We start from the raw sequence: 22,403 nt of genomic DNA, 5'->3' as shown, positions 1-22,403 counted from the left end.
GATTAATTAATTACACAGCAAATAATCGCGTTATGAAAATTTACTCAAAATTAATTAAAAAAAACGTTTTTTTTTTTAATAATAATCTTTTTTTTGTATCTCATTCATTCCATAAGCATGTAGAATACACATTTACAGATTTTCTTTTTAATATGGTCCATTTGCATGTTCTTGGTATCTGATTCTAGGGACATCTATGAATCTCAGGGAATGTATTCCCAGTGTCAGAAATACTGTGGGCTAGATCCACAAAGAATGGATTGCACGGTGCAAGTTGCACCCTTACTTACAATTCATTATGAATTGAAAATGGGGGACCCTGATGTAAACAAGACGAAAGTCTTTCTCTGGTCTGCATTCCCTTAACAATTGTGTGTATTGAGCCGTACTGTATTGTACCCATTCTGCAATCTGTTAATAACATTTTCATTCAATCAATCAATCTGCGCGGTGATTGATTGAATGAACATTTTATTTTGAGTAAATTGTAATGAACCAAATGAGAATATCAATAAATTTTTTTTTATCTTTGACTGTGAATAACACCATGCTCAAATTGACCAGACCTGAAAAATCTAAGCAAATTAATAGATGGAAGATGATTAAACAGAAGGTTTTGTAGATACAGTACTGAATTCTGCCATCCGGACACATGCAATTTAAAATATGATTATAGAATATAGAATATGAGGCATAAAATGGTAATGCGATTAAAATGCGATTAATTAGATTAATTAATTACAAATCCTGTAATTAATTAGATACTTTTTTTTAATCACCTGACAGCACTAATATATATATATATATATATATATGAAATGTGAAATGTATGAAAAAAAAGTGTGTCACTTCGCTTGACATCCAAATGTTTCTTTTTTGTATAACTTCCTCACATTGCTGTTATTTAGTTTAAGTTTATTTCTATTATTTAGAATATTGTATATAACGTGTCTCTGTAACTGTGTGTGTGTGTGTGTGTGTGTGACCTTCAGGTTCCTGAACGTGAAGATCCAGGAGGGTGAGGCTCACAACATCTTCTGTCCGGCCTACGACTGCTACCAGCTGGTCCCGGTCCAGGTCATCGAGAGTGTGGTCTCCAGGGAGATGGACCAGCGCTTCCTGCAGTTTGACATCAAGGTACACACCACACACACACACACACACACACACACCACATACACCCCACACCACATCACACCACACACAACCAACACACCACATCATTTTTATTTTGTACCTTCCGTTATCCTCATCTCCTCCAACTTTGTCCTTTCCTTTCCTATCTTTTCCTTTCCTTTCCCCTCCCCTCCTCTCCTCTCCTCTCCTCTCCTCTCCTCTCCTCTCCTCTCCTCTCCTCTCCTCTCCTCTCCTCTCCTATCATCTCCTACCCTTTCCTCTCCTCTCCTCTCCTCTCCTCTCCTCTCCTCTCCTATCATCTCCTACCCCTTCCTCTCCTCTCCTCTCATCTCCTCTCCTCTCCTATCATCTCCTCCCCTCTCCTATCCTCTCCTCCCCTCTCCTATCCTCTCCCCCCTCATCATCTCCTTTCCTCTCTCCTCTCATCCCCATTTCCTTTTCTTTCCTCTCCCTCTCATCTCACTCGGTCCTTTCCTCTTCTTCCCCTCCTCTCTCCCTCTCCTCTCACTTGGTCCTCTCCTCCCCTCTTCTACTCCTCTCTTACTCTCCTATCACTTGGTTTCTTTCTCTTCGTCCTCTCTTCTCACTTGGTCGTCTCCTCCCCCCTTCTTCTCCTCTCTTCCTCTCTTGGTCCTCTCCTCCCCCCTTCTTCCTCACTTGGTTGTCTCCTCTCCTCTTCCTCTCATCTCCTCTTCCTGTCCTCTCCTCTCACTTGGTCCCTTCTTCCTCTCCCTCTCCCTCCCGTCTCCTCTCCCTCTTGCTCTTGTCTCCTCTCCCTCTCCTCACCCTCTTGTCTCCTCTCCCTCTCCTACTCGTCCCCTCTCCTCTCCCTCTCGTCTCGTCTCGTCTCCTCTCCCTCTCCTCTCCCTCTCCCTCTCCCTCTCCCTCTCCCTCTCCCTCTCCCTCTCCCTCTCCCTCTCCCTCTCCCTCTCCCTTTCCCTCTCCCTCTCCTCTCCTCTCCCTCTCCTCTCCTCTCCTCTCCCTCTCGTCTTGTCTCCCTCTCCTCTCCTCTCCTCTCCTCTCCTCTCCTCTCCCTCTCCTCTCCTCTCCTCTCCCTCTCGTCTCGTCTCCTCTTCCTCTCTCATCTCCCTCTCCCTCTCCTCTCCTCTCCTCTCCTCTCCTCTCCTCTCCTCTCCTCTCCTCTCCTCTCCTCTCCTCTCCTCTCCTCTCCTCTCCTCTCCTCTCCTCTCCTCTCCTCTCCTCCTGTCTCGTCTCCCTCTCCTCTCCCTCTCTTCTCCTCTCCTCTTCCTCTCCGCCCCACCCCAGGCCTTTGTGGAGAACAACCCTGCCATCCGGTGGTGTCCAGCGGTGCGTTGTGAGCGCGCAGTGCGTCTGACCAGACCGGGTCCTGGAGACACGGATCCCCACAGCTTTCCCCTGCTTCCCTCCCCGGCTGTCGACTGTGGCAAAGGACACCTGTTCTGCTGGTAAACAAACAGGCAACTCACTGGTCAACTCAGTCAACACGGCAACGGTTGGCTCAGCAATGGTTGCTTTAATCATATTGGAACATCTTGTTGCCAGGAAACATGAATAGATTTTTTTATTTACCTTTTCTTTTTACTCATGTTGTCTGTTGTAGGCAATGTTGTCCATCTACATTGCTCCCAATATATGTCTACCATTGTATACTGGATATATAAGGATATATGCTGTATATAACACTGTTTGGCCATCTACTCTCATGTTGCCACTAGGGCTGACCCCGATTAGTCGAATAGTCGACTAATCGATCGAAAGGAGCCGTAGTCGACTACCAACCTCTTAAATAATAATAAGAAATAATTATTTCCTTTTTATTTCTTTTTTCTTCTTTTTATCATTCTTTCCAAAAGAAAATAGGCCTAGCAGCGTGGCTAACGCTAATGGCACGCATACCAGAGGCTAACTGCCTAAGAAAACAGGCACAGAGGCACTGAAAGAGGATTTCACCCGTCTAATGAACACACTAGACTAGACAAAATATCAAGATGTATCCATCAGTGGACCAATTGCATGCTTTCGCAGAGGACAAGGAGCCTTCCGTCGACTCCTTCAGACATTAAGCACCCCCACAGCCCAAATGGAATGATAAAAAAAATATATATATATATATATTATAATCTTTTTTTTTATACTTTTTATTTTTATTTTTTTATAGTCGACTAATAGTCGACTATCGGCACATTTTGGGCGACTACAATTCGACTATACAAATTCCTTAGTCGGGGACAGCCCTAGTTGCCACAGAGAATGACCTTGCGTGCAGACGGACCATGCTTGTGTCTGTGTTCACACTGTGTCCCCCTGCAGGGAGTGCCTTGGTGAGGCTCACGAGCCATGTGACTGTCACACCTGGAGGAGCTGGCTCCAGAAGGTCACCGAGATGAAGCCAGAGGAGTGTAAGTGTGTTCGCTCCAGGTGTGTGTGTGTGTGTGTGTGTGTGTGTAGGGCTGTACCGAATGTAATAATAATAAAAAAAAAATTAATCTACTTTTTCCTCCCCCTTTTTCTGCCTGATCGTTGCTCGCATGTGCCCCCCACTGGCCGGTCGTAGGGAGGATAGAAGCCTTGCATCACATGTCCCCTCCGATACATGTGGAGGCAGCCAGTCACATCTTTTCACCTGCCAGCGCGGACTCTCATTTAGCGAGGAGTAACGTGTAGGAGGCTCACACTGCCCCCGCCATGTTCCTGTCTTTGCTGTGCAGGCGCCCTGACCGACCTGTAGGAGTCGCTGTTTACAACGACCAGTGTCTCTTGCGTTGGTGACGAGTGCAATGTCCGCTGCGCCACCCAGCCGCCCGAATAAATTTTTTTTACATTCAAAGCTTCTATTTAAGTTTTCGAATGAAGCTTTGAATAAATGGTTAAATAAATATATATATATATTCCTCAAACAAAATCCTCAATTTGAATAAAGTGATTAATCTGATTAAATTAGTAATTTTTTAAAAATTAAATAAACTTTCTTTAATGAATATAACTCATCAGTTTCGTCAACATAAATAATCCAATAAGGGCACGGTTGGTACGAAAGATGCTGACGTCTTGATGGAGCGCTGAGCGCATGACGAGTCATATACTATAATAGTATAATAGTATAATATTAGTGTAGCCTAATCTTTATCTGCAACTGTGAAGAAAAACCCCATTGGTTTAAACAGAATGAATAGACACAAAAAAATTAAATGTGTAAAAGAAAATTTGAATGTTTATTTAGAATTCGTTTGTCAACATTATGAATGAAGCTTCGAAACTTCTAACTATTCGGTACAGCCCTAGTGTGTGTGTGTGTGTGTGTGTGTGTCCTTGTTTTCCTATCCTTATGGGGATCAAATGGAAGGGTTCTTCTCACCCCTCTATCCTTACTGGGGCTGTTGGTCGGACCTCACAAGGACACGGGCGTTAGGTTTAGGGTTAGAGTTGGGTTAAGGTTAGGCATCTCATGGTTATGGTTCGGTTAAGGGTTTAGAGAATGGATGTAAATCAGAATAGTAAATGTAGGGCTGCACGATTAATCGGAAAAAGAAACGCGACCTCGATTCATAGACCATTACACCCCTTCCTGACGGGCAGCGACGCGAGCGAGCGTGATTGCGAAAATGATTAAAATGTATTCGTTTCAATCAGACTATCCTGACCTGCCGCGAGCGACAGCGAACTGAGCAGCGATGTCGTCCACCCCTCAGATATTCGCTCGCTGTGTCTCTAGTTGAGCGATTACGCGGCCGAGTCCCGCCCCTAAACACTTTTTATTGGTCAAGAATCGCAGGCTGCTTTGCCCCCCCCCCACGTGTGCTTCCAGGTAACACACACACACACACAGACACACTCGGACACGCGCCGCCTCATATCAGGACAGTGTCGCGCGCGATTTCGTCTCCAGTTCGCTCGCTCGCTCCCTGTCAGGAACCGGTGTTAGACCTATGCGATCTCATTTGTAAATTATGACTATTCTTTTTTTTTTTTTTTTTTTTACAAAAATAATTTGATTTTTTTTTAACTTAACTTTTTTAATTAACACTTTCAGTGCCGGCCATTAACATGGGAAAGCATGGTTAAATGCCAGCACCCACTTCAATGATAGCGTTGTGAACGCATAATCTCTGTTTTAAATTATGGCTATGCGTCTAATCTGCCTGTCGCTTATCAATGACTTGTTTGCAGTCAACATTGTCGAAACGGATTGTTTTTTAATCGGTTCATTTCCGTTTTATAGCATTTTGAAAAGCCCTCGTTTTCAAGGAAAATATATAGATTCCGTGATAAAAGGCATTTAATGGAATATTCTGGAATACACAAACACGTTGTCAAATAAACGCTAGATTATCGATAGTAAATGTGTACTTATGCACGCTATAGAGGCGGGCTGAAATATCGATTCTCTCATTTCCTGATCGCGCACACACAGACACACACACACACGCATATGGCAAACGCGTATATCTCTGTGAAAATAGCTCTGATTATCCTAAGACTGGTAAAATAAATTCCTTACCTGAGATCAGATGTTATCCAAAAAGATTATTCCAATTCCTGATCGCCATTCCAAATATCGATCACGCTTATTGATTACAGTGTTGGGTACTGTAAATACATAATCCACGCGTTTTCCGGGCCGGCGAGCACAATGGATTCTTCAGTTGGCTTGAGGGAAAAGTAAAATGAGGAAACTGGCCACCCCCCCTTCGTCAGTGTAAAGTAATGGGGTGCAGTTACACGGGGAGAGACGATAGGGGGCGGTATCTTCCCAATTGAGCTCAGAGAGAGTCTGCAACACTAGCGTGAGGCTCGATTGATGAAATATGAATTCAAATCGCCAATAAAAAAAAAAGACAAACAAACGCTATATAGCGTCGGGGGCACTCAAAGGTCGGCATGAACTAACGACAAAACGCGTCCGTGGCACTCAATGTGTTAATGACGATTCTGACTTGAGTTATTTTGTATGTTACAAGAGACTTTTGTTTCCGTCAAGCACTTTCATTATGTTATGTTTAAAGGGGAACTATTTTACTATTTCTTTCACTATTTGGGCACTTTTACACAATTCCTGTGAGTCTATGGAACACCTCTGTAATATATATATATTTTTTTATTCATTGTTTTGTATTTCTAATCAAGTCCTCAAAAACAGCATTTTTCTACCTCAAGATCTCGAGCTGTTTTGCAGCCGCAGCTGCAGGTGCCACCTAAACCACTGTGTGGCTGCGCCGCCTGCTGAACATTAACATGCAGCAGTGACTATATGACATCACATATAGGCACATTTTCAAACGACTCAGTTCAGTGAGGGTGAATATTGTGAGAGGAGAATTGGAAGAATGCGCCAATATGAGAATTTTGAGACATAGATCATATTAATATAAGTTCACATAGCTAGGAAACAATGCTAAACACTCAAAAAGGCCATTTATAAGATAGTTCCCCTTTAAGTTTAAGTCAAGCACTTTGATATTATGTTATGTTGTCTGTTTAAGAAAGAGTGCAATACATTTTCATTGAAAAAATAAGAATCGTGTGAGAGAATCGTGATCTCAATTCTTAGGGAGAAAAATATCGTGATTCACATTTGCGTAAGAATCGTGCAGCTGTGTATGTTTATTGGATGGGTATTGGCTGACAGGGCAGTGTCACCCTGGCTGGGTGGAGTCTAGACGGCAGCATCTGTCCCGGCAGGAAGTGAGTGATGTGGGCCTTTCATTGTACTGCCATCTTAACCCTTTCACTACCACACTACAGAAGGTTAACCCTTTACTATCACACTACAGACGGTTGTGATAGTAAAGGGTTAACCTTCTGTAGTGTGGCAGTGAAAGAGCTAACATGCTGTATTGTCGCGGTGAAAGGGTTGACCGTGTGGCAGTGAAAGGGTTAATGATGTTTGCTAACTCTACTGGTGCGTGCAGTGCAGGTAATTAACCTTTGTACACAGTAGCGGGTGCTTTCCAAAACTCACAAGACCAAATGGGGAAGAGAAGAGATCTGGTTGGCTGTCAAGAGTAGACGTTTTGAATTGATTGATTGATTAATTGAAAACTTTATTAACAGATTGCAGAATGGGTACAATACAGTACGGCTCAATACACACAATTGTTAAGGGGATGCAGACCAGAGAAAGACGTTTGTCTTGTTTACATCAGGGTCCCCCATTTTCAATTCATCATGACATTTATGACATACACCACATACATACACCACATACAGTACCACCTGGGGGCCAGGTACGCACGGTCAGAGCTGTGCGTAAATATACGCACAAAGTCAAGCACACGTTCAAATTGATAAGTCCCACACTTTGCTTAGAAATGATCGTACGCACGGGTTACGCACATATCTGTCGTGCGTACGCACCATTGATATATGAGGGCCCAGGACATCTCTGTAGAGTTTGTCTCCATGGAGACAGACTTACAGCATCTCTGTAGAGGACTGGGAGGAGTTTGTCTCCATGGAGACATGACTTACAGCATCTCTGTAGAGGACTGGGAGGAGCTTGTTTCCATGGAGACAGACTTACAGCATCTCTGTAGAGGACTGGGAGGAGCTTGTCTCCATGGAGACAGACTTACAGCATCTCTGTAGAGGACTGGGAGGAGCTTGTCTCCATGGAGACAGACTTACAGCATCTCTGTAGAGGACTGGGAGGAGCTTGTCTCCATGGAGACAGACTTACAGCATCTCTGTAGAGGACTGGGAGGAGCTTGTCTCCATGGAGACATGACTTACAGCATCTCTGTAGAGGACTGGGAGGAGCTTGTCTCCATGGAGACAGACTTACAGCATCTCTGTAGAGGACTGGGAGGAGCTCGTCTCCATGGAGACATGACTTACAGCATCTCTGTAGAGGACTGGGAGGAGCTTGTCTCCATGGAGACATGACTTACAGCATCTCTGTAGAGGACTGGGAGGAGCTTGTCTCCATGGAGACATGACTTACAGCATCTCTGTAGAGGACTGGGAGGAGCTTGTCTCCATGGAGACATGACTTACAGCATCTCTGTAGAGGACTGGGAGGAGCTTGTCTTCAGTTTCAGTTTAAACTTTTGAACAGGGACAGCACACATTAATGAACATAAAAGTAAATGTGTGAGACAGTGTTAAGCCAAAGCTAATTTGGGTCTGGTGTTAAAAAGCCGCTAAAAAAGAAAGCATAACATTCCGGCCCAAACCCAGACTATAAATAATAGATGTAAATTATTACAATATATAAATGACTGCTGAAGACCTATATTATGCCTGTTAAATAAATGACATAATTTGAATCACAATATTCCAAATGACTGCACTAAATGTAAATATGAAGCTGGTACCCTGTTTCATTGTATGTGGGGATGTGAAAGACTTTTCGAGCAAGAAGTTCTAAAACGGATTTCTAAATTGACAAACATTTGTTCCTGTTGAGGCTAAATTTTGTTTACTAAACATATACAATACGGGTTTATTGTTTATTGTGAATATAAATAAATGCAAACTAATTGTGATTAGTTTAATAATTGATTAGATAATGATTTCTGTCTGCTACAAGCTAAAATGGAAGGTGGTTGAGGCATGATTTATGTGTTTTGTCCTAATGTTGGTCGTTTATGAACAAACACCATCGACTCTGTTTATTCCTTATCCTTATCGTCTAGTAGTGTGAACATTTTGATGGAACGAACCCCCAAAAATCGGGGGAAATCCATTGTGATGTTTTGTGGTGTTTTAGGACAACTTCAGGTCCAGCTTTTGGGGAATGTTTTCTAAAAACGCCATAGGTTTCCATCGTCATCAGAATGTTCGACTTTCAGAATCCTCGTCCCGCATGCAAGATCGTAAACGGGAAAGGTGTGCATGTGTGTGTGTGTGTGTGTGTGTGCACGCGCTCCACAGTGGCAGGTGTGAGCGAGGCCTATGAGGATGCTGCTAACTGCCTGTGGCTGCTGACGAACTCCAAACCCTGTGCCAACTGCAAGTCACCCATTCAGAAGAATGAAGGCTGCAACCACATGCAGTGTGCCAAGGTAAACACACACACACACGTTTACATTCCTTGTGGGGACCGTTGACTCCTTACCCTCACATGAACCCTTTCACTACCACACTACCACTACTACCGTCTGTAGTGTGATGATAGTAAAGGGTTAACCTATGGGCGGCTACGTGGCGTAGTGGGCAAGGTGCTCGCCACGAAATCTGGAGACGCTGGGCTCGCCTGTTCGAGCCCAGCGCTCCACATTTGCTTTCAGTTTAGCTGGTCGTCCGTACTAATACACATTGGCCGTATTAGGGGGTGGGAAACTGATGGGTGGGGATCGGGCGTTGTGGACAGCGACTCCTACAGGTCGGTTGGTGCGCCTGCGCAGTAGAATCAGGAAGTGTCGGGGGCAGCGTGAGCCTCCCACGCGTTACTTCTCGCCACTGAGAGATCGAGCTGCGCAGGTGAAAAGATGCGACTGCTGTTACCTCAAGTACCGGAGGGGACTTGTGCTATGTATGACTTAGTCCACATTGCAGCCGGCTTGTGGGAGGCAAGAAACAGCGTTTGTGACAGGGGAGGGTTGAATTGGATGATACGAAATTGGGATGGGAGAAAATATAGAAAATGGGAGAAAAAGTGGATAAAAAAAAAAAGTAAAGGGTTAACCTTCTGTAGTGTGGTAGTGAAAGGGTTAACCCTTTGTCGTGTGGCAGTGAAAGGGTTAACCTTCTGTATTGTCACAGTGAAAGGGTTAACCGTTTGGTAGTGCGACAGTGAAAGGGTTAACCATGAATAAATGAAAACTTTATTTAAAGGAAAACTCCAACATTTTGGGAAATTAGCTTATTTAACATCTTCCCTGGAGTTAGACAAGAAGATGCATACCTTTTTCGTCTCTCTGCATGCATTAGGCTTAGGGAACGCCCGCACTGTTAGTGTAGCTAAGGGCTGACCCACTTCCAGTGATGAAGCTAAGCTACGCTAACAGTGCGGGCGTTCCCCAAGCCTAATGCATGCAGAGAGACGAAAAAGGTATGTATCTTCTTGTCTAACTCCAGGGAAGATGTTAAATAAGCTAATTTCCCAAAATGTTGGAGTTTTCCTTTAACAGATTGCAGAATGGGTACAATACAGTACGGCTCAATACACACAATTGTTAACACATTAACTGCCATGCAGTTTGCCCCTCTCATACCACTCTAAGCCTATGGAGATGTTCACCTTCTTTGCAGGGCTATAACTTTTTTAATTGTATTGCTAAATTGACATTACTATGGCCCATTCAACATCGATTATCTATCGTTCAGGATGTAGGAACGTTATACTTTTTCATTCATAGATTCATACGAAAATACCGTCTAGAATATAAATATGTTTTTATCGTTTTCTGCAGTAATTCCTAGAACTCTAGTTATAGGCCTAAACGCATAATATAGATTATCAATTGCAGTTTATTCGTGATACACGCTATATTAAAAAATCCAACTGAATACGATCATAAACGTTATGACTAATCATGTGCGGATGAACGGGGGGGGGGGGGGTGGTCATTTATAATTCCGTGATCGTCAGTAAATGCTTTATGTAGTATGGGGTGATATATTGATCAGAGCAGTTTGCATTAATAATAATAAACAATCACGCTGAAAGTAACGTTACTGTCCTCTTACCGTTCGCCGATGAGACTGGAGGAAAAAGATCCCACTTATTTGACGGCGATCGACTAGATCCATTTCCGGTTTGTATGGCGAAATAAACGCCCAAATCATATCGATTATTGATTTATGGCAGCGATCCATATACACGGATGTGTGTCTAGAGTCCCGCAACAATATATGACTGCCGGACGCATTTCCCAGATGCACGGAGATCACCAGAGATCCATTTCCAGTTGTAACTCGCCCGATCATCCACCAGGCGGCGGTATTGAAGCGTTGCACAGTTGTGCTGAGTCCCACTGTCTCAGCCGAGGCTGGGTGAGGGAATTATGAATACCATGGCGAAAAAATGAAATATGATCTCAATAACGTCGTACGCCGTGGAATGGCGGAATTCGCATGACCTTGAAACCCGTCGTAAGCCGTTTTTGGCGGTGGGTGTGTTAAGGGGATGCAGACCAGAGAAAGACTTTCGTCTTGTTTACATCAGGGTCCCCCATTTTCAATTCATAATGACATTTATGACATACACGACATACATGACATCATGACATTTATGACATATAGGGACATACATGACATACAGGTATATAGTACTGTTACATTTGTGACATATACGATATGCAAATATACAGTACTGTTACCCAGAGATCCTAACAGAAAATATATACATATGATGGGGAGGAGACTGTACATTAGGAGGTCGGTGGGTGGTTGGGAGAAAATATATACATTGGACATTTACGGTGGCCAGTTTAGAATTGCAGCCTCCCGTAAGGTGCTCTTTGAGAGAGCGGTCTTGATGACCGCTACACACCTAACCGTAGAATAGTACCCTGTCCTTGACGTCCCCACATAGAGCTGTTTCAACAGAATTGCTGGTAAGACTTATGATTATAATTGTCCTGGAGCTGTTGCCTCTGAGGTGTGGGCTGCCTCTGCGGGGGGCGGGGGGGGGGGAGGGGGGGGGGGGGGGGGGGGGGTCACCTTGCACACGACATACCAGAGGGGAGGGAACGTTCCCCAGGTGGAAGTGATGTATGGCTACTACAGTCACACGACAGTCACACACACCACTACTGTCTGCGTCGACGCGTCAGTTGCACTGGGTGGGTCTGGGCCGGTTTCGTGGGCCTGTTCATTTCAGGAATATTAGGATTACTTATTCAAACGTGTTATTTTTTTTTCTCCAGTAATTAGATTATTATTATGCTGCATTGGTCTCAGTCCATAATGATTTGATTATTATGGTACATTAGTCTCAATCCCCTTGCGTACTCTCTCTCTCGCTCTCTCTCTCTCTCTCTCTCTCTCTCTCGCTCTCTCTCTCTCTGTTTCTGTCTCTTTCCATCTGTGTCTCTTGCTTTGTCTCTCTTTTGTATTTTTCCCTCTCTCTCTCTTTCACTATCTCTCTCTCTCCCTCTCTCCCTCTCCCTCTCCCTCTCTCTCTCTTTCTCTCTCTCCCTCTCCCTCTCCCTCTCCCTCTCCCTCTCCCTCTCTCTCTCTCTCTCTCTCTCTCTCTCTCTCTCTCTCTCTCTCAGTGTAAGTATGACTTCTGCTGGATCTGTCTGGAGGAGTGGAAGAAACACAGTTCGTCAACAGGAGGCTACTACCGCTGCACTCGCTACGAGGTCATCCAGCAGATCGAAGAGCAGTCCAAGGAGATGACTGTAGAGGTACACACTCTCTCTATATCTATATATATTAGGGCTGTCAAAATGAATGCTTTAACTTTGAAAGTATTTGAATCTAAATATACTTTCTTTGTGTTGATTTTACATTAATTCCATGATTTTACTCAAGTAAATATCTGTTACAAGCTTCGGTCTTGAGTAGAAAAATGTGATTTCTTATCTAGATTAATCTAGATTAATTACAGAAAATTGTGAGATTAATTAGTAAAATAATTTTGATCTAAAACAGTAGAATATACACACACTCTGAGGAGATTACTGTAGAGGTATTGTTACGAAGGATCAGATTAAACCGAATATATATATTTATTGATTGATATATATTGCATAATATTTGTATATCGTTTGATATCCCTTGTATATTCCTTGTACATATACACGGAATATCCCTTTAGCCTAGTACAGACCATAATATTTCATTCTCCTATTGGACAGCGGTCCACCAGGCGCCATTGCCATACCTCCAAGGTCTGGTTCAAAGTCACCGCCGGGGACTTGCCTGGACATGAACGGTTCTGCGCAAGGATATGAGACAGGAATAAAGCTGGTACTAGTTTGTTCACCTAACGTATAAATACGGCGCAGGTGAATACAGAAGTAGAGTTACCCAATAAGTTGAAGCCTCACCCACGATACAACGTGCGGTGAAGTATGGCCTGTTTGGCCCCAAATAGAGCATTGAGACCGCGTGCGAATTAATAACTGAAGTATCAGAGTTTAACGCTGTACCGCAGAGTTCGACCGATTCTATTAAGTCAGTAATAGTCTATTTGTGTATAGTGTATCGTGCGGCTACCGTTCTACAGTGACCAGCATCACCAACGTTTCCTCGTACCAGCTAGAGTGCTTATCCAGGCTGGGCTGCTTACCCTGGCGCTTTCACCCGAGGGGGCCTAGACGAGGACCGTGTGGATCATGTACACTGGATAACCTACCGACGACTGCATAGGCCTTTTCGGCTGGATTATATTTGCTTTTGGTCCTGTAATTGATGGAGCGGAGAATCGCCGACACCCACAATTGTGTGGGATTTACCCTGTGAGGAGCCACGTCGAGCCCGCCTCTCAGAAGTCTGAGGCCGGCTAGCTTTCTTCCATGCGGAGCTGCATGCTACGGAGAACAGCTGTATTCGTCTGCGGATCAAGAGATTATTGCACTGTCTCCTGTACTTGGAGTCTCTTTATCATCGTTGACCCAGACTCTACTACCGACAAATCCTCTCCCCTTGCTGGCTTACGACCGGAGGGACCCTACCAGTATCTCCCGCTATATTACCAGAGTACCATAGATATAATTCCTAAGATTCAGGTTGTATTATTATCTCCTGCGTAATATGAGAATTGACATACGTTATTGATTTGCCTACGCACATTCCTTTGCCTTATAAGCGCATCCAAAGTAAAGTATATTATGTACTATCCTTGCTGCTAATAAATACTTAAATCCAGTTTTGTGTGGAACCGAGTCATTGTGGGAAGTGTTCATCATAAGATACCTGTGTACTGTATGGCCAGTAGTAATGTACATAAGACGGTAGTGGTTTAATGATACCATACTTATCAATACAGTCAGGGAATTGTACCCCTCAGTTACAGGTATACTCTATACACTGAGAATAAACACTATATATACAGCAGCGTTTCCGTTAGAACATATTCGTGCCGGTCTGGGTGTCCTGCAAGATTTCTATCCCCGGACATATTCGAGAAATTCCGGTCAGCCTGGTTTTCCTTTTTACCGGCTGAATGCCACCATCGGCGCCAATGTTAACGTTAATATCGCCTAATCTATGTTTTAAATTATGGCTATGTGTCTGTTTCAGAGCATTTAGAAAAGCCCCCGTTTTCAGATAAAAAACAGCTCATTCTGGAGCATTCTATGAAAATCGTCTTTTAGTGGAATATTCCACAACGTTGATATTCGTCGGCCTTTTTATGAATCGTTTTCAAATAAACGCTAGATGATGAATATTATACGTGCACGCAAGCACATTCGGGCCGCGCACGGATAATCGCTCTGTTGATTTCCTCACAGACTTTTACAGTGAAACCGAAAGAAGACATTTCACAAAACAGCTTATAACTTCATCAAACTTACTCTGATTATCCTAACACTGATAACATAGAGTCCTTACCTGACATCAGATGGTATCCAACTGGTATATTCCAATTCCTGATCACCATTCGAAAAAATCGATACGTGTATGGATCCAACGCGATACTGTAGAACTCCATGATCAGCGGGGATCTGAGGTTCCAGAATGAACTGTGGTAACCCCGGCTGGATCAGTGAACTGGAAAATGTGGATATAATGTCGCACCTCAGCCAGGAGAATTAAACTTTCCACTCGGGCCTGAACGCTCGACATTTCTGTTTCTGTTTTCTTTCACCACGGCATCAGCGGTCTCTGTGACTTCAAGTTCAGAAGACTCATCTTCGTTGTCATTATTATTAGACCTGCTTGTGCTTGGTTTCATGAAATATTTGTTAAGCTTAGCTTGTTTGGCCATCTCTCTCTCTCTCGCTCGTATACCTGTTTGTCGTTATGGTGGCCACTGGCCAGGCAGGCTCAAAAAAAGAAAGAAAAAAAGATTCACATCCGAGCGGCGCCATCCGCGCTTTATCAGAGTGAAGCAAATGTAATGATTGTTTCGTTCATCGCATAGGCTATTTAATTTTAGCCTATTTTAATACAATTCAAATAATAAAATTGTGCTTAGAGAAATTATTTTCACCGGACATTATGACCGGAGAGATTTAAATATTCGGACTTCAACATATTTTGCCGGTCAAATACCGGTAATTACCGGCTAACGGAAACGCTGATATACAGTATAAGGAGTTGACTGTAGAGGTACACACTCTATACACTGAGAATAAACACTATATATACAGTATAAGGAGATGACTGTAGAGGTACACACTCTATACACTGAGAAGAAACACTATATATACAGTATAAGGAGATGACTGTAGAGGTACACACTCTATACACTGAGAAGAAACACTATATATATACAGTATCGCGCTTTTCCACTGCATGGTACCTACTCTACTCTGCATTTTCGGTTTTCCATTACCAAAGTACCTGGTACCAGGTACTTTTTCGGTACTTTTTGGGTACTTTTTTAGTCCCTGCTCTGTCGTGGTTCCAAGCGCGTGCCAAGCGGGTAGAACTGGTACTAGAAAAGTCACATGAAACACTGCAGACCACTGATTGGTCAGAAGAGAGACGCGTCACTCGTTGGAGAGTCTGAACCTGGTCTGAACGAAAACAGAAAGCCGCCATCTTTAATGTCTCGCATAGGATTTCATTATGGTTGCAGCAGGCACAAGTTCAATAAACAAACGATACAGTCACTGTGTATTCTGCCTCATTTATTGATTAAACAAAACCGACATCAACACAATTTGCCACCGAGCGGAGAGTTTAGTCTTGCAAAAAGATCGCTGACTTGTTAAGGCTTAAGCTTATGTTGTGCTAATGTTGTGCTAGCGTTTTAGCATGGCTATCGTACATAGCGTGATCAATATAACTCGCTATTGATTGTTTGTATGAGTAACGTTAATGCTAGTAGAATAGACACAACGTGAGGTAATCACCATCCATTTTAAACCGGTTATTACAAGTTTCAAGTTTCTTTAATAGTTGTCATACAGAAGTACAGAATACTTTCATACAAAATGCTTCTTACTGTTACGCTCCAGAGACTGTGCTAGACAAGATAGTATCAAATAACATAGTATAGCATGTAAATTAGAAGTAGAAAATGAGGTCACAGTGTTCAGTATAGACATATGTACAATGTTCGATGCAGAATAGACGTAACTGAGTTACCATATAATATACAATACTATGCAGTGTACTAATGTACAATACTATATAGTGCAAAGCAGAAATGGGATGAGGTACAATTTAGGTACAATTTACAGTAAGGTGTACGAGTTGTAGTGCAATCCTTCATCAATAAATATAAAGTGTGGGGAGTGGGTGCTACAGTGTGTTTGTTTAAAGTGAGTGTGTGCTATAAAGTGTGTGGAGTGGGTGCTACAGTGTGTTTGTTTAAAGTGAGTGTGTGCGTGTGGATGTGTGTGCTATGTGCGTTTGATGGTTGTTGTTGTGTAGTGTTCATTGTTCGTTGAGCAGCCTGATGGCCTGGGGATAGAAGCTTCTTCTGAGTCTTTCTGTGCTCGCCTTAAGACTCCGGTATCGCTTGCCTGACCGCAGCAGTTCAAAGAGGCAGTTGTTCGGGTGACTGGAGTCTTTATTGATTCTCTTAGCCTTGCCCTTGCACCGCTTGTTGTAAATGTTCTGGAGGGTGGGGAGCCCCCCTCCAATTGTGCGTTCGGCTGAACGTGTCACTCTTTGTAGTCTGCTTCGGTCTTGTGCAGTGCTATTCCCAAACCAGGAGGTGATGTTGCCAGTCAGGATGCTCTCTATTGTACATGAGTAGAAGTTCTTAAGGATCTTCTGACTGACTTGGAACTTCCTTAGGCGCCTGAGGAAGTAGAGGCGTTGTCGTGCCTTCTTCACAACACTGTCAATGTGTGTGGTCCATGTCAAGTCCTCGGATATGTAGGCTCCGAGGTACTTAAAGCTGTTGACTCTCTCAACCGGTGCCCCGTCGATGCTGAGGGGGCTGTAGTCCTTGACCCCCGACCTCCTGAAGTCCACAATCATCTCCTTTGTTTTGCTGACGTTCAGGGAGAGGCTGTTTTCCTGGCACCATCCCGCCAGGACCTTGACCTCTTCCAGGTAGGCCCTCTCGTCGTTGGCAGAGATCAGGCCCACCACCACTGTGTCGTCAGCAAATTTGATGATTGTGTTGCTACTCCGCTGAGCCACACAGTTGTGTGTGTGTACAGGGAGTAGAGGAGGGGACTCAGAACACAGCCCTGGGGGGCCCCTATGTTGAGGGTGATGGATGAGGAGGTGCAGTTGCCTGCTCTCACCACCTGGGGTCTGCCCGTCAGGAAGTCCAAGACCCACTGGCAGAGGTCATAGTTCAAGCCCAGGTCCCTGAGCTTGGCTATGAGTATGGAGGGGACTATGGTATTGAATGCCGAGCTGTAGTCGATGAATAGCATTCTCACATAGTTCCCCTTCCTCTTGTCCAGGTGTGATGCTGCTGTGTGCAGCACATGGGCTATGGCGTCCTCCGTGGACCTGTTGGGGCGGTATGCAAATTGCAGGGGGTCCATGTTGATGGGGAGGGAGGAGCAGATGTAGCCCTTTACTAGCTTCTCAAAGCACTTCATGGCTATGGAGGTGAGAGCTACAGGGCGGTAGTCGTTGAGGCAATTCTTTTGGGTACAGGGATAATAGTGGACTTCTTCAGGCAGGTGGGGATGACAGCCTGTTCTAAGGACAGGTTAAATATGTCAGTGAATACCGGGGCCAGTTGGTCGGCACAGACTTTTAGGACGCGGCCGGGGATGCCGTCCGGTCCTGCTGCCTTCCTGATATTAACTTTTTTAAAGGTCCGCCTCACCTCATGCTCTGTTACCCTGAACACTGAGTCTCCATCAGCAGCAGACCCCCCCCCCCCCCCCCCCCCCCATTGCCGTGGCTTGTGGGCTGGTGTTGTTATTACCAGCATCAAACCTCGCATAGAAGGTATTGAGGTAATTTGCTAAGGAGATGTCACTACCTAATGCTAACGTTAGCAAATAGACGCGACTGGTAACGTTACAGCTTGTTAGCCTAATGCTAACGTTAACGTTAGCATAGACAGTCTAGCTAACGTTAACGCTTGTAGAATAGACACAATGAGAGGTAACATTAGCGTTAGCAGAATAGACACAACGAGAGTCTCGTTAATGTTATTGATTGATTGATTGAAAACTGTGTTTTACTCTGGCTTGCGCCTAGCTCACGGACATAGCTATGCTGGAGCTCTCACAGAGCTATGGAGCTCTCAGCTGTACACCAGCAGCCCCGCCTCCCCACACGGAGACAAACTGAGTACTTTATTTTAGTACCTGCAGTGGAAAAGGAACGAAGTACCAGGTACCTAAAGCGAGTAGAGTAGAGTAGGGTAGAGTAGAGTAGGTACCATGCAGTGGAAAAGCACCTTAGATGACTGTAGAGGTACACACTCTATACACTGAGAATAAACACTATATATATACACAGTATAATATACACGCACTCTGAGGAGATGACTGTAGAGGTATACTCTATACTGTCGTCAAAGAGTACAATCTATGTCTGTATTTTGACACCAAACACCAAACACATGCCAGATTTAGCCTCCAAGAAAAACAACAAATTGTCCAAGAATTAAAAGGCAGACTGCAATCGCAGCAGAGTATGTTCACAGGAGCTACAGCCAAAAACCATGCAGCAGTGACAGCAGCTTCATTGTGGCTGAATAATTATTGTCTGAACTGTCCAAACTGGCTGTGTGACTTTGCTATGTTGTGTTACATAACGAGCATCTCGCCAAATTGAATCAGAAGCTGCAGGGACGCAAACTTCTGCCCAAAACCAGACATTTCTAAGAAGCTGCTGTTAATAGGGGAATTCATACATGGCTATGACTGGACTAAAAAATGCAAACCTACAATTTCTAACAGGAAACAAGCTTCCTGTATTGCCCTGGCAACGGGAAGTTTTATCGTCGCATCACAGTATGATATACGTGTTTGACGTGTAGCAGGATGTGTGGGGGACTGAAAGTCACACCTGTGTGTCTCCTTGCATCTTTACGAAGAAATATAGAACAGGAAAAAGCGTAGGCGATTTCCACAGAAGTGCATTGTAGATATTTTCTGAGCAGGGTTAAAGGGCAAATACAAAAATAAAGATTTTCCTATCACAATATGTAATATTTGTAACTTGATGTAATAGAATAGAAGTAATGAATACAGAAACTGTTATTTAACTATCTTTTTTTTTATTTTAAACTTCAACAAAACACAACATCAACAATATCAATAATAACACACCAATAATAATAATAATAATAATAATAATAATAATAATAATAATAATAATAATAATAATAATAATAATAATAATAATGATACAACAATAAGAAATATGTGTTATATATAGACCTAGACAAAAAATACAAAATTAAAAATTAAAAAGTAAAAATACCAATTCAAAATAATAAAGACAACACAAAGACATTAGACAGACATTCCTCCCCCCCCCCCCTCCCTAGACCGCTGGACTCCCCACCCCCATTCCGTCACCAAATGGACTTCTTGACCAACTCGGCTGCAGCAGTCCCACCCCAACCATCCTCATTAGGTGGCTTCTTCGTTCCGAAGGTTGCCTATCACTCTCCAACCCATTCTGTCCCCACTTCTTCTCTCCAACTCCGTGACTCCGCCTCTCACTCCACTCCAATCACAGACATCGTCTACCCAGCCTCTTCTTGGTCTTCCACTTCCTCTCTTTCCATCCACCTTCCCCATCACCACCTTCTTGAACATCTCCCCGCTGGATCCTCTCAGAACATGCCCGCACAACTCCATCTTTCTCTTTTTCAACCTCTCCAGCAGCTGTCCTCCTTGCATATCCGCTCTTCTCAGTACCTCCTCATTCTTGATCTTATCCTTCCATGTTATCTTCAGCATCTTCCTCAGTGTCCACATTTCAAAAGAGTCTATCATCCTCTTTGCCTCTTCATTCAGCGTCCATGCTTCTGCTCCGTATGAAAAGACTGACATAACATACGTTTCCAAAATCCTGGTCTTCGTTTTCCAACTTATGTTTCTTCTCAATAATTCTTTATGGTTCCAGAATGCGCCCTTTGCAATTCCGGTTCTTCTCTTAATGTCCATGTTAGCTCTTCCACCTTCACTGATCCAGCTTCCAAGGTACATGTACTCCTTCACTTGTTCAAGTTTTTCTCCATCCACCTGTATTTTACAAACAGTTCCTGGTGTTTTTTCAATGATCATTACTTTAGTTTTCTTTGTGTTTAGTGACATTCCATAGTTTTTGCATTCGACATTCAGCTTATTCATCATGTCCTGTAGATCTTCTTGACAGTTACAGACTATAGCAGTGTCATCCGCGTATCTTATATTGGTGATGTTCTCTTCGCCAAGTTTTACTCCTTTCCCTCCTCTCAGACCTTTTTTCATCAGTGATTCACTGTACATATTAAAGAGTACAGGGGACAAGATGCATCCTTGTCTTACACCCTTCTCCACCGGGAAGTCTCTTGATTTCTCCTTTCCTATTCTAACATTAGCCTTCTGCCTCCAGTATAAGTTGGCAATTATTCTTCGGTCAGAAACTGGTATTTTGAATTCTTCCATTGTTCTCATCAATGTTGTATGTTCAACTCTGTCGAAGGCCTTCGTGAAATCGATGAAGCAAATATACAGCTTCTTCTGTTGGTCTATCGATTTTTCACCAATGATTCTGAGTTGGCAGATTGCATCTCTTGTTCCTTTTCCTTTGCGAAAACCCATTTGGCTATCCGAGAGCTGATGTTCAATTATGGGTTCTATTCTGTTCTTGATGATTTTCAGGAGTACTTTTGATGCATGAGATATCAAACTGATAGTCCTGTAATTGTTGCATTCTGTGGCTCTTCCGGTCTTTGGGATCGGAATGAACATTGATTTTAGGAAATCAATGTTATCCTGGCAGTGGATATCTCCAGATATATAACATTTACATTTACATTTACATTTAGTCATTTAGCTCACGCTTTTATCCAAAGCGACTTACAAGTTCTGTACGACAAGCCATCAGGAAGGGCACAACTCTATCAGCTGAGCAACAATGTTCATCAAAGTGTTGAGTGCTACAGTGTAGGTTAGTTTATTAGGACAAGTGCATGACAGTACGGTTAGTTTTTTTTTTTTTTTTTTTTTTATTCAGATAATAGTTGAAGAAGTGCGTCTTTAGTCGACGGCGAAAGATTGGACGTGATTCGGCTGTCCTAACTGGGGTGGGTAGTTCATTCCACCATTGTGGGGCAAGGACTGAGAATAGGCGACTTCTCTTTGATGACCCTCCCGGAGCTTGGATAGGAGTAGGTCTGAGGCGGCCAGAAGATGCAGAGCGTAGGGGTCTTGAGGGTGTGTAGTTAGAGACCATTGACCGGAGGTAGGCGGGAGCGGTTCCCTTTGCCGCACGGTATGCTAGGTCGAGGGTCTTGAAGCGGATTCGTGCAGCAATGGGGAGCCAGTGCAGGTCCCTAAGAAGTGGGGTGACATGGGCCGACTTCGGTAGGTTTGAGATCAGGCGGGCCGCTGCGTTCTGAATGAGTTGAAGAGGCTTAGTGGCAGTGGCCGGGAGGCCAGCGAGCAGTGCATTGCAGTAGTCGAGGCGGGAGATGACTGTTGATTGGACGAGGAGTTGGGTGGCTTCTTTTGTCAGGAAGGGGCGGATCCTTCTGACGTTGCTCAGGAGGAATCGGCAGGTTCTGGTCGTCGCTGCGATGTGAGCAGAGAAGTTCAACTGGTCGTCGAGGACAACACCAAGGTTCTTGGCGGTCGGGGACGCAGTCACAGCTGCATTCTCGACTGTGATTGAAAGGTCGGTTAGGGGGGAGGATTTGGCCGGCAGGTGGAGCAATTCTGTTTTGCTTAGGTTCAGTTTGAGGTGGTTGGACGTCATCCAGGCGGAGATGTCGGACAGACAGGCCGAGATCCGCTCAGAGACGTGGATATCTGAGGGAGGGAAGGAGAGGAAGAGTTGAGTATCGTCGGCATAACAATGGTAGGAGAAGCCATGAGACGTGATAATGTTACCCAGTGATTTAGTGTAGAGGGAGAAGAGAAGGGGTCCTAAAACCGAGCCCTGGGGGACACCCGTCCGCAGGGGGCGGGTGGCCGACAGGGTCCCTCTCCATGACACTTGGTAGGAGCGGTCATTGAGGTATGATGACAGCCATGTCAGCGCAGAGCCAGCCACTCCCATTCCTGCGAGGGCCGCAAGGAGGATCTGGTGGTTGACTGTGTCGAAGGCTGCAGATAGATCTAGGAGAATCAGGACAG

At 44.1% G+C, this 22,403-nt stretch overlaps 1 protein-coding gene across 1 annotated transcript in view; it reads left to right on the top strand.

Annotated features, from left to right (window-relative positions):
* Positions 1–22,403, top strand: part of LOC311238852 (ankyrin repeat and IBR domain-containing protein 1-like) — a gene marked incomplete at both ends in the record, with an annotated part of 59,463 nt that overhangs the window by 19,216 nt on the left and 17,844 nt on the right. The window contains 5 exon segments of the mRNA XM_084327052.1: positions 993–1,137; positions 2,404–2,564; positions 3,430–3,518; positions 8,992–9,122; positions 12,279–12,413. Coding sequence (XP_084183178.1) covers positions 993–1,137; positions 2,404–2,564; positions 3,430–3,518; positions 8,992–9,122; positions 12,279–12,413 — 661 coding nt within the window.

The sequence above is a fragment of the Notolepis coatsorum genome (genome assembly GCF_963971535.1).
Source record: "Notolepis coatsorum genome assembly, chromosome: 13".
Classification (NCBI taxonomy): Eukaryota; Metazoa; Chordata; class Actinopteri; order Aulopiformes; family Paralepididae; genus Notolepis; species Notolepis coatsorum.
Note: the sequence above shows the minus strand (reverse complement) of the source record. Positions and strands in the feature narration are given on the sequence as shown.